The 13,706-nt window shown below is 35.1% G+C and overlaps 1 protein-coding gene across 11 annotated transcripts in view; it reads right to left on the bottom strand.

The window, feature by feature from the left end:
• Nucleotides 1-1,706: 1,706 nt before the first annotated feature.
• Nucleotides 1,707-13,706, bottom strand: part of LOC141457225 (uncharacterized) — an 84,436-nt gene continuing 72,436 nt past the window's right edge. For 6 of the 11 annotated variants that reach the window (XM_074133899.1, XM_074133897.1, XM_074133893.1 and 3 more), the window contains 5 exons: nucleotides 13,237-13,374; nucleotides 12,420-12,713; nucleotides 7,899-8,050; nucleotides 3,280-3,413; nucleotides 1,707-2,620 (listed from right to left, as the gene is read on the bottom strand). In XM_074133899.1, coding sequence (XP_073990000.1) covers nucleotides 3,371-3,413; nucleotides 7,899-8,050; nucleotides 12,420-12,713; nucleotides 13,237-13,374 — 627 coding nt within the window. In that variant the 3' untranslated portion in view covers nucleotides 1,707-2,620; nucleotides 3,280-3,370. Of the gene's footprint in view, nucleotides 2,621-3,279; nucleotides 3,414-3,963; nucleotides 8,051-8,143; nucleotides 8,435-12,419; nucleotides 12,714-13,236; nucleotides 13,375-13,706 lie in introns of those variants that run through there. The other 5 variants (XM_074133895.1, XM_074133904.1, XM_074133894.1 and 2 more) reach the window with 5 other exon arrangements.

The raw sequence follows: 13,706 nt of genomic DNA, 5'->3' as shown, positions 1-13,706 counted from the left end.
TTTCTGCAATCACCTCCTCGTTTGAATAAAATCTTTTTCCCGCCAGCCATTTCTTCATATTGGGGAACAAATAGTAGTCCGAGGGAGCCAAGTCTGGAGAATAGGGGGGATGTGAAACGAGTTGGAACCCTATTTCCATTAATTTTGCGACCACAACTGCTGAGGTGTGAGCTGGTGCGTTGCCATGATGGAAAAGGACTTTTTTGTGGGCCAATCGTGGGCGTTTTTCTTGCAGCTCGGTTTTCAAACGGTCCAATAACGATGAATAATATGCACCTGTAATAGTTTTACCCTTTTCCAGATAGTCGATGAGGATTATTCCTTGCGAATCCCAAAAGACAGTCGCCATAATCTTTCCGGACGAAGGAACGGTCTTCGCCTTTTTTGGCGCAGATTCCCCCTTGGCAACCCATTGTTTAGATTGTTCTTTTGTCTCAGGAGTGTAGTGATGTATCCATGTTTCATCCACAGTGACGAAACGACGCTTAAAGTCCTGCGGATTCTTCTGGAACAGCTGCAAACCGTCCTTGCAACACTTCACACGATTTCGTTTTTGGTCAAGCGTGAGTAATTGCGGCACCCATCTTGCAGATAGCTTTTTCATGTCCAAATGTTGATGCAAAATATTATGTACCCGTTCATTCGAGATGCCCACAGCGCTAGCAATCTCACGCACCTTCACTCTTCTGTCATCCATCACCATATCATGGATTTTATCAATGATTTCTGGAGTAGTAACCTCAACAGGGCGTCCAGAACGTTCAGCGTCACTTGTGCCCATATGGCCACTCCGAAAATTTTGAAACCACTTATAAACTGTTCTAATCGAAGGTGCAGAGTCACCATAATGTTTATCAAGCTTCTCTTTAGTCTCCTGAGGCGTTTTGCCTTTCATAAAGTAGTGTTTAATCAACACACGAAATTCTTTTTCGTCCATTTTTTGAAAATCACTCGACTTCCTCGATTCAAACGAATGCCAAACCCAAAGAAATAGACCGATCTGGCCGAAACTTGGTATGTGTTCTTCCAAGAGATGCTACTAACTAAACATAACCTCGATACGCGCCAGTGGTGCTATTTCTCTGACTTTGCACGGACTTTTCAAACGACCCTCGTATTTGCCTTAACCTCTATTAATCTAGAATTAAGATTAAATGTATGTTGCATTGATTGATGTGAAGTGTGCATTCGATTCTATTAATCATGATCAGCTGTGGCAAAAACTTCACGATCTAGGCATTAGTGAACAGTTTCATTAGTAAAGAATCTTTAAGAATTATCTTCTTTCATGATAATTCAGGGCAACCTAAACTCCTCAGAAATAGCTCGGAGCAGAGGGTGTAGCCCAAAAGGAAAAAATCTAAGCCCATTTTTATTTTTGTTATATGTTTCTAATACAGTTTCTAATGGTTCCTTCATAAATATTGTCTGGAAAACCATCTTACAATAAATACTATAGAAATAAAACTAAGGAACTAACGACCAAAATAAGTATATAAATAAATATGTAAATGAGAATGGTAGAAGTAACCAAGTTGCCTCTATTCTAGACAAAGATAATATTGACTAACTAAATAGTGTCTATTACAATATTTAGTTATGAACAGTGTTCATAAAAGAACTGGTGGTTAATGTTTTACTTTATTTTCTAAGTTAATTTCATCTACTTTATAAATTTATTGTTTTGTACTGCCGAGCTCCCAGCAATAGCACTTTGTAGCCTAAATGCTTGTAAATAAATAAATACTTTAAGTCAGAGCTCAATAGTACAATGAAGGCTAACCGAATAGGGAAGTGGAAAGGCAAAAACTATTGGAAAAATCAAGCTGAATTGACTGTAGTTACAAGAAATTACTTAAATGATATCAATGAAATTTTTGTCGTTTAACCAGCCCTTATTACTTAACTTTTAAAACAGTAAGTTATCGTTTAAGAAATTTGACTAAGATCATTTAATTTTTAACTTCCCAGTAGAATTCTGTGTTTAGAGTTACGTGCGACAGAGCGATGTACTCGTACATCCCCGCAACGCTCAAGTCGTACTTTGTGTTGGCGTATATATGCAAGAGGTTACAGCAGTGCTATCTGATGGATATTTTAGGAACTATTGCTAGTTAAGGTCTAGTAAGTGCTGCTACCTGGTGTCCATTTTTTGAATTATTTTCCACTTTTTCCTTTTTTTTTTTTTACCATTTTTGTTTATATTTCTTCGCTATTTGATAATTTTTTTTTTTTTGTTCTTTAGGTATGTTTTTCATTTTAATATTTTTTTGTGTTTTTTAGATCTTTTTTTTCAAATTTTACACTTTTTTTAGCTACTATTTTTTATTTATTATTTTCGCTTTTGGAGTCTAAACATAAATTCTATGGTTATGAGAAAAAAATCAGCAAATAAATAGAAACTTTTTTGATATTTACTTTATTTTGCAAATAATTATACTCTTTTTTTTTTTGTACATAAAATTACAATATAAATACAACTTTTAATTATAAAGAAAAAAATTTTTCTTAATAATTTATACAAGTTATAAGGGTTTATATTTTTCCAGTTGATAAATGTTTTCCAGCACCTTTTTCAGAACACTTTTCAGGCAATATTCCACAATCGGCTGCTTCTTATCTGAAAATCAATGCAATATTGAGCAATAATGAGAATACAATAGTATTTTTAAATACTTCAAATAATCAAACTGAACCTATTTTCCCAAGTAATTAAATTTAAAAAAATGTTTATTTTAATTGAAAAAAAGAATTAATATTCTTGTAAAAAAGTTTAATTTGGTTAAAAAATGGTTATTTCCACTAAAAAAAAAATTGTTTCTCTTGAAAAATGCTACAACATGCAGATAGGGCCGGATTTATCTATCTTTATGAAGCTAACTAGGCTTCAGCCTAGGGCCTCAAGATCAAGAGAGGCCTACATTCAAATTGTTAGCAAAATTAAAATTACACTATTCTAAAAACAGTGAACACTAAAACACTGTATTAGTAATGAACTATCACAGTAGTGATGTATTTTATTATCTCTCATGTAATTTACAAACTTAAAAATGGGAGGTGAAAGGGCCTCATAAGTGGAATAGCCTAGGGCCTATTTTCATCTAAATCCGGCCTTGTGCACATGTATGTCTAAACCTGTTCTTTTCAAACAAATTAAAACCTTCCTTCAATAAAATTAAAACGTTTTTTATCAAAGGGAAAGATTTAATTTATCTGAAAAAAAGTTTTACTTTCCGTTAAAGTGCTTCAGATACATTTAATAATAATGGATAAGTCTACCTGTGGAACTGTTTCACAAGATATCGTGGTAAGTACTTAGATTACCCCAATTTGATTACAGATCGGAATGTAGAAATGGATACGAATCACCTCAGTGCTGACGTGCCATAATGGCAACTACGAGCCAACGAAAACTGTATAAACAACAAGAGGGGTGATATCAAAACCAGTTACTCTTTATTAATAAATAAACAGCTCTTTAGTTCTATTGTAATCTTTTTTTGCAAGCTTTGATATACAGGGTGAACCAGTAAGTATTGTCCATAGGCCTACTGTGTGTAGTACATCTAAAGTGGAGTTCAATGACGTATTGGCCAACTTCATATTTTCCACCGTTCTTGAGTGACGTCACTTTACATTTTTTTTTCTAAAATCATTACTTTTTTCCAATAAAAATGTTATTACTCAGAAAGTTTTAATCCGAATTCGATTCTGATGACACGATTAGAAAGACAGATAAATTTTCTAAAAATTGATACCATTTTGAAGCATAAGTTATTCTCCAAACAGCCTCAATCTTCCTCCGAATGCTGGAAAAATAAAAGTAATCGAAATTTTTAAGAAAACTCATTAGACCTATCATTATCAGACCTAGGTGCTGACCACTTTTTATAAAAGTTTCCTTGTTTAATGGGCTTTCAAACGGTATATCATTTTCCAGGATTTCTTTTATCTTCGTATGAGAAATTACGTTTGTTTTACAAGAAAACGTGTTCACGAGCACTCAACAGTGTTAGTTATCAAGTTGTGTAACTCTTTTAGATGGGCCAGTAATCAATTTTTACAGTAGGTTGTCTTGTAATAAGAAAGTCAAAGGTCACAAATGGCCCTAAAAAAAAAAAAAAAAAAATCTGGTCTATCTCTCTGAAATATTTGAGAAAATGTTAGGAAATATTTTAAACAAGTGCTATTTTTATAGACAAAAATTCATATAGTTTGTATTTACTCCAAATTACAGTTTCACTTTTTCTTTTTTTTTCAATGAATTAAACAACTTTATAACTAACACTTGCTTGTGAACACGTTTTCTTGTAAAACAAACGTAATTTCTCATGCGAAGATAAAAGGAATCCTGGAAAATGATATACCACGTTAGAAAGCCTATTAAACAAGGAAACTTTTATAAAAAGTGCCAGCACCTAGGTCTGATAATGATCATGTAAGGGCCTAATGAGTTTTCTTAAAAATTTCGATTACTTTTATTTTTCCAGCATTCCGAGAAAGATTGAGGCTGTTAGGAGAATAACTTATGCTTCAAAATGGTATCAATTTTTAGAAAATTTATCTGTCTTTCTAACCGTGTCATCAGAATCGAATTCGGACTAAAACTTTCTGAGTAATAACATTTTTATTGGGAAAAAGTAATGATTTTGGAAAAAAAATTTAAAGTGACGTCACTCAAGAACGGTGGAAAATATGAAGTTGGCCAATAATACGTCATTGAACTCCACTTTAGATGTACTACACACAGTAGGCCTATGGACAATACTTGCTGGTTCACCCTGTAGAAACGATATTGAGAAGTTTTGAGGCCTTGCTCTTTAAAACAGTCTAATGTAATGGTATGACACATAACATTTCAAATTATATTAAGCCTTCATTAATAGTGCAATAAAAATACCAATTTTTAAAAGAAATTTTCATTTGTAAGTCGAGAATTGCAACGAAAAAGGTTCAAATTAAATGAAACTAAATAAAAAACCCCTGACTAGTTCCGGCTTTCACCCATAATCAGAGATTGCTAATCAGTTTAATGATTCTTTAACACCAAGTTCATTTGTGAATCTAGTGACAGTTTGCTTACTCGGGTGACAAGAAATTTTATAGGACAATTTTTAAGTAAAAGCATTACTTGGTTTGATTTTAAAACAGGTCTTTCTTTTAGTCTAAAACACAATCACTTTGAATTAGATTATTTTAAGGAATATTTTTAAAAAACCATTTAAGCAACATGTTCTCTCTTTAAGCTATAAAATAAACATTAATAATTTATATAAATATTTACGTAATTACTTTAAACTTTTGGCAATTTTAAATTCTCGAACAACACCGTTCCGGGTTGTTCAGTGGTAATCCGAGGCACCATAGGGTAAGCCTAGGAAAATTGGCCACAATCTTTTAAATACCAGAACTAGTTGCATTTGTGCTGCTAAGTTTGAAGAAAAATGCCTGAATTGTTATTTTTTTTCAGACATTCCAGGCGGCTCCACTGGCCGACACGTCCCGCAAAGTTAATTCATGGCAGTGTAAGGACTTTCTTAATGAACAGTCTGAGGTTTATAGGACAATACCATAATGTGAGACAGCATTACTCAGGAGTTCATATAGTACATAAAAGACGAGTTACTTACAGCATAGTAAAATACAGCAGTTGTGAAGGTAGAAGAAGGGGGAAAAAACGAAAATATTCGTAATGTTGGCTGAAAATTTCAGACAAGAAGCAGATGAAAGAGTTCATGGATTAGCCACTCGCGCAAGATTTCTGCGGCATGCCCTATAAGGCTGGAAACATAATGGAGCGGCGAGCAAAGCGGCGATGATAGCTGCTCCAAATCAAAGAGAGCGACGAACAGCGAGCAAAGATTCGCATGCACATAGTGACGAGTTTAGTCGCGTTCTCCTTTTGACAAAACAAGATGGAGGAACTATTTTTATATGAAAATTCTTCGTTGAAACTTTAGTATTTGCAGCAGCTTAGTAGTAGGAGCTGCAGTGAACATGACATAAATAAGTCTAGAAATGAACTTGGTGAATTTCATCACTTGTACCAACAACTTCGGGAGCATCCTGGCAAGTTTCATGCGCATTTTCGAATGTCTATATCAGCATTTGTTTACATACTAGCCCAGTGTAACCCCATTAATCAAAATCAAATTTTATTGTTTTTGAATAATACAACTCATAACAAGAGTTAGGCACAATATAGAAAAATTAACTATGTAGGTTATTATCTAAATACAAATCTGTGTAACCCCATTAATCCTAGCAGTTACTTTAAGATAAGAAAATCAAAATAAATAAAAATAAAATAGAAATATATGCAAATAAAAAGAAATTAGTCAATTAAAAAAACACAATAATTTTATTAAATCACTATACCATGATTTGTCGTAAATTAATGTTGTTCATCTGAAAAACTGGAGTAGTACGACGCTACAGAAGAAGGATTGGAGAATTCGTCCTGATCAGAAGTATTAGGACGTGAAAATGTAATTTAATTTTGCCTAGTATTTAGATGAAAGTTAGCATTAAGGGATTGAGAACCAAATTAAATGTAGCAAAAATTACCTGAATTCTCCATTAACTACTAATTGTTAATTAATTTAAACTATTGTAGCTTCGCAAATACTATGGCCCCACAGAGGTTTCTTTAAACAAACTAAACCAATAAATGTATCAATATCCCCTTTGAAAAATAACCTTTACAAATTGAGCGCGAAGAGAGCGAAGAAATCAAACATGTCATAACGCTTCGCTCCACTCTCGAGATAGCGTTGCTCTATCTTCGCTTTGCTCGCCACTATGCGCGATCCCATATGTTTACTTGTGTTTGATTTCGCCGCTTTGCTCTTCGCTATCATCGCCGCTCCACTATGTTTCCAGCCTAACAGGGATGGCGAACCTTTTTGAGACGTGGGTTAAATTTTGTTCATTTTTTTTTTTTTAGTACTAGCTCTTTGGTCACTAATACCCATTTGCACAAGAGTTAAGTTTAAAAAGTTTAAACAGGATATTTTCAAAACTAACCATCTTTAAAATTCAGCTGACTTAACGGGTAAAACGGGGCAAAACAAGTGCTATGGAAGTCTCTGAACAAAACCTTACAAAAGTGTGATTTTTCTGAAGAAAAATCTAAATATGGTTATTTGCTTTGGGTTGTCGATTTTTTTAACAAACAAAATATGAGTAAAATTATACATTTTATTTGATATTTTGTAAACGCTTTTGCTTTATTTCAAATACTACAAAAGTATTTGTCGTCATTTGCGTTTTAGAACTGTAATGATCAAACTAAAGGTTATAGGATAGCATTTAAATTGCTTTTGTGTCAATGCGTGATTGAAAAAAAAAAAAAATACTGATAGAATATAAATTATCCACACAATTAGAAAATCTAAATCAACCCGCGTAAACAAACAAATAGTTGCCTAGCAATTGTGGGTCAGTGTCTGACCCGCGGGTCATAGAATCGCCATCACTGTCATACAAGGATGATTAGTTTTTTTGACGAGAACCGCCGACTGTGTTTAGTGTATGAACCATGCTCAACCATGGTTGAGTTTGGCACTATTGAAAAGAAAAACTCGTATGTAGAAGAAATTAAGCACCTGAGGCAGTATTAAATTACAACTAGCACTTTGTAATTATTATAATATTAAAGACTATCGAAGATTACATATTGAATGGCATATTATTGGAAAACTTTTATGTTTGCGGAGAGTGGGGTTAATCACTAAACCTAATGTACCTAGGCTTAAAAATTACTTAATTGAAAATGAAAGTTGGCACTGTTTTTTATGACTCTCTTTTTTTTCTATCTATTGAATAAAAACACAAACATTACAAAACACAAACATTACAAAACACAAACATTACAAAACAAAACAAATTCTACTTAATTTTTCTTCTTATTCAACCGTTTAGAATATTGTTTTTCTATCCAATTTAATAAAACCAAGACACTTTCAGTAGATGGTAACTGTTTTTCTGCATAAGTTTTTATATACTCTCCTTTAACAACTCGATATGTATACGCCATTCCTTTCAATGCCTGTAACAGAAATATGCTTGTTTAAAATTTTAAAACGATTTCATTAGGAACAAGAAAGAATAAAAAATAATAAAATTTGAAGTGAACACATACACAACCTTCTTTTACTATAGCAATGATAATTTAACTGACAAACTTCCTTCTAACATTGAATTTTACATGAAAGTTCGATTGTTCGCCTTAATTATCTCGGGCGATCATGATTATTATACTTCAGTAATGACGAAACGTTATGTATACTCGGCGCCATCAATTACTTATTAAGTCATAACAATCTCAATATCGTTTACACCAAATAATTAACGACAATTTCACTCAAAAAATGTCGCCCGCTACATTTGACAGTTCGTAAACTAAACTTCAATCTAAGATAAATACACACGACTGAAAAAAAAAAAAAAAAAAACTGTACTTGAACACGTACAAATAATTAGTGAATTGACCAACTGAGAAACTAATTTTAATTTAACACTATACGAGGGTCGTTTGAAAAGTCCGTGCAAAAATAAAAACTACTTAATTTTTGGGGGTAAACCTTTTTTATTTTTCAATATAGTCTCCTTTTAGGCTTATACACTTCGTCCAACGCTGCTCTAGTTTGTTGATCCCTTCCGAATAATAGGATTTGTCCAAGTCTGAAAAATAGCCATTCGTTTCTGCAATCACCTCCTCGTTTGAATAAAATTTTATCCCGCCAGCCATTTCTTCATATTGGGCAACAAATAGTAGTCCGAGGGAACCAAGTCTGGAGAATAGGGGGGATGTGAAACGAGTTGGAATCCTATTTCCATTAATTTTGCGACCACAACTGCTGAGGTGTGAGCTGGTGCGTTGTCGTGATGGAAAAGAACTTTTTTGTGGGCCAATCGTGGGCGTTTTTCTTGCAGCTCGGTTTTCAAACGGTCCAATAACGATGAATAATATGCACATGTAATAGTTTTACCCTTTTCCAGATAGTCGATGAGGATTATTCCTTGCGAAACCCAAAAGACAGTCGCCATAATCTTTCCGGCCGAAGGAACGGTCTTCGCCTTTTTTGGCGCAGATTCCCCCTTGGTAACCCATTGATTAGATTGTTCTTTGCTCTCAGGAGTGTAGTGATGTATCCATGTTTCATTCACAGTGACGAAACGACGCTTAAAGTCCTGCGGATTCTTCTGGAACAGCTGCAAACCGTCTTTGCAACACTTCACACGATTTCGTTTTTGGTCAAGCGTGAGCAATCGCGGCACCCATCTTGCGGATAGCTTTGTCATGTCCAAATGTTGATGCAAAATATTATGTACCCGTTCATTCGAGATGCCCACAGCGCTAGCAATCTCACGCACCTTCACTCTTCTGTCATCCATCACCATATCATGGATTTTATCAATGATTTCTGGAGTAGTAACCTCAACAGGGCGTCCAGAACGTTCAGCGTCACTTGTGCCCATATGGCCACTCCGAAAATTTTGAAACCACTTATAAACTGTTCTAATCGAAGGTGCAGAGTCACCATGATGTTTATCAAGCTTCTCTTTAGTCTCCTGAGGCGTTTTGCCTTTCATAAAGTAGTGTTTAATCAACACACGAAATTCTTTTTCGTCCATTTTTTGAAAATCACTTGACTTCCTCGATTCAAACGAATGCCAAACACAAAGAAATAGACCGATCTGGCTGAAACTTGGTGTGTGTTCTTCCAAGAGATGCTACTAACTAAACATAACCTCGATACGCGCCAGTGGTGCTATCTCTCTGACTTTCCACGGACTTTTCAAACGACCCTCGTACAAATAACTCTGTGCCCTTACTTAATCATACTATCTGCGAACGATACTGATCTCTTAAAGACTGCGATCACTTGAATCCAAAATTCTTGGCCCAATCGTTAATGCTTCTTTCTACGTTCTAAATTTCACAATGATCCTGGACATTGCTTTTGTTAACCTAAACGACCGATTCTGGCTTTGAAAAAAAAAAAAAATCGTATCTGTTTTGTCCCTGCAAATTTGACTCTAATCCTTCAGTTCGTCATCTACCTTACCACATTTTAGTTACGACAAAGTTTATTTCAGTTATGACAAAGTAATTGAAACGTTACTGTCCAAGCGATTTACTTTCTTTGAGTGGCAAGTACGAGGGTCGTTTGAAAAGTCCGTGCAAAGTCAGAGAGATAGCACCACTGGCGCGTATCGAGGTTATGTTTAGTTAGTAGCATCTCTTGGAAGAACACATACCAAGTTTCAGCCAGATCGGTCTATTTCTTTGTGTTTGGCATTCGTTTGAATCGAGGAAGTCGAGTGATTTTCAAAAAATGGACGAAAAAGAATTTCGTGTGTTGAATAAACACTACTTTATGAAAGGCAAAACGCCTCAGGAGACTAAAGAGAAGGTTGATAAACATTATGGTGACTCTGCACCTTCGATTAGAACAGTTTATAAGTGGTTTCAAAATTTTCGGAGTGGCCATATGGGCACAAGTGACGCTGAACGTTCTGGACGCCCTGTTGAGGTTACTACACCAGAAATCATTGATAAAATCCCTGATATGGTGATGGATGACAGAAGAGTGAAGGTGCGAGAGATTGCTAGTTCTGTGGGCATCTCGAATGAACGGGTACATAATATTTTGCATCAACATTTGCACATGACAAAGCTATCCGCAAGATGGGTGCCGCGATTGCTCACGCTTGACCAAAAACGAAATCGTGTGAAGTGTTGCAAGGACGGTTTGCAGCTGTTCCAGAAGAATCCGCAGGACTTTAAGCGTCGTTTCGTCACTGTGAATGAAACATGGATACATCACTACACTGCTGAGACCAAAGAACAATCTAAACAATGGGTTACCAAGGGGGAATCTGCGCCAAAAAAGGCGAAGACCGTTCCTTCGGCCGGAAAGATTATGGCGACTGCCTTTTAGGATTCGCAAGGAATAATCCTCATCGACTATCTGGAAAAGGGTAAAACTATTACATGTGCATATTATTCATCGTTATTGGACCGTTTGAAAACCGAGCTGCAAGAAAAACGCCCACGATTGGCCCACAAAAAAGTCCTTTTCCATCACGACAACGCACCAGTTCACACCTCAGCAGTTGTGGTCGCAAAATTAATGGAAATAGGTTTCCAACTCGTTTCACATCCCCCCTATTCTCCAGACTTGGCTCCCTCGGACTACTAATTGTTACCCAATATGAAGAAATGGCTGGCGGGAAAAAGATTTTATTCAAACGAGGAGGTGATTGCAGAAACGAATGGCTATTTTTCAGACTTGGACAAATCCTATTATTCGGAAGGGATCAACAAACTAGAGCAGCGTTGGACGAAGTGTATAAGCCTAAAAGGAGACTATGTTGAAAAATAAAAAAGGTTTACCCCAGAAAATTAAGTAGTTTTTATTTTTGCACGGACTTTTCAAACGACCCTCGTATAATTAACTTAGAAAACTTAGATCCCGTTTCTAAGTGTTATTCCAGCAAAATAGAAATATATCAACAAAATAATGCTTGGCTACACACTTACCTTATATCATACTATATCTATCTATGTATATATAAACATATATTCAATATATACATACAGTGGAGTCTCGGTTATTCGTCATGACCGGGACCGGACACGTGACGGATAGTCGAATAGACGGATAATGAAAAAAAAACGGGAAAATTTCCAGATTGTTTAACGTGTATAAAACTTTGTATTAACTGGTATACATATTTTATACGTTTATACGCTTAAGCCTTATAGGTCAGGTATCTTTCATTATTCAATTCATTCTATTGTGTATTAAAATTAATGAATACAATGTCTGCGACATCTAATCGGTTTTGTGGGCGGTTTTATTTGTGGTTGATCTTTTTAGGAAAAATACCGACAAACTGTCGAATGATGGACACGAGTATGTACCTAAAAGACAAAGGAAAAAATCTCAAAAGAAAATATTCAACACTCTGCGTTGAACGGGGTTGTGACTGTCACTAATCTTAAATTTTTTTTTAATTTTTAAATACTGAGGACAGTGACGGTTAATTGGAATAGACGGATAAAAGGGTGGCGGATAACCGAGACTCCACTGTATATTGAAAGAATGGCTTACTCTAGAAAAGTTTTCTGAAATGATAAATACCATGTTTCCGTCAGTAACATTGTATACACACTACAAGTTGGGAGGTTACATTACATCTGAAGGTTACAGGGCCATCTAGGTATTAGTCACACGAAAAGTTCTCGTCGGGCGAAAAATTACTCGTAGCAAAGTCATCAATGATTTTTATTTAAAAAATAATAAATAAATAAATAAAAACTAATGCTTATTTTTTCAGAAATAATAATTATACCAATTTCATTGATAAAACTATAATCATATAATTCAATTTTTTTTTTTACTAACCATCATAGCGTCTTCATCAGTCAAGTCATCGCCTACAAAAAATATGGACACTTTGTTGTACCAATCGAAGCCGAACATTTTCGTAAGAATGTGTAAACAAGCGGTACCTTTGTGCCAATCTACTGGTGGTTTGGATTCAATTGCTTTGTGCGCTTTTCTCGGTATAAAGCCATGCTTCTTGATTATCCGTATTGCTTCCTTAGATAGTTCGCTATGTTTCTCCTTTGGAACGGGTCGATAATGGAATGCTAAATATATTCCTTTGAATTCCACCCAAGCGCCGTCAATACAAATCTGTAAGGGATATAACATTTTTAAAATATAACTTGGTGAGAAAATAATGAATTTTGATTACATGGCTGATTTCCTAGGGGATTAACTTGTTGCGCTGAAAGTGATCGCTTCAAGATTTCCCTACATTGCTCCCCTCCAAAAAAGAGGGAAATGAGGTATTTTTTTTTAAAAAAAAAAGCAAAGTTTTAAGTACAGAGTTTAATAATTATACTCAACGGAATAGCGAAGGGGCTTTCAGTTTTCTAAACCCACAGATAAAATCAGTCTATGCGCACTGGTCCTTGTATCAAACGATGTACTACTCCAATAGCACATCTGGACCCCAGTAACTGACAGACAAGTCACGTTCTCTACACTCAAGCTAGAAAACTTTGGTTTTGTGTTGTTCAGTATTTCGCTAACACACAACCACCCTCTATGGTATTTAGATAAAAGCAAAATCTGAATCTGTTGATATATTAAAATAATTGCTATCACACAATTTCTTAAAGCGATATAGTAACAACGTTATTGATTTATTTACCTTAGCTTTCATTTCATCTGCAATAGCTTTCGATATGGTTAAAAACGTATCGGACGCTGCTTCTTCATGCCGATCTCCATTTGGAAAATACACTTTCTGCCCGTGAGAACCACTGTAAATTATATTTCTTATCTTCACCTGAGGAAAAAAAATCCAATTAACTGATTTAAAATTTTTCTGACCTTAGGAAGTCTTATTTAAACGATCTTAATGTAGTTCTGTATCATAACCACAACTCTGGAATCACTTTACAGAATGGAAAAGGACCACAATAGCAATTTGATTTCTACCCTGCTCTGCAAAGAAAGGTACCAAGTATTTTGGTCTGGATTCAACTATCCAGATGTGGGCGTAGTCAGTTGAACTCTGACCGCAAAATATAACGGAGTATAAATCAAGAATGCATTGAAAAAAAAGAAGGTAATGTGAAGCCGTCTCTCTCTCAATACAGCGATTTCCGCAACTGCGTG

Source organism: Rhodnius prolixus, unplaced genomic scaffold (assembly GCF_049639745.1).
Source record: "Rhodnius prolixus isolate KJV_2025 unplaced genomic scaffold, Rpr scaffold_10, whole genome shotgun sequence".
Classification (NCBI taxonomy): Eukaryota; Metazoa; Arthropoda; class Insecta; order Hemiptera; family Reduviidae; genus Rhodnius; species Rhodnius prolixus.
The sequence above is the reverse complement of the archived record's forward strand: the minus strand, read 5'-3'. Positions and strand labels throughout refer to the sequence as shown.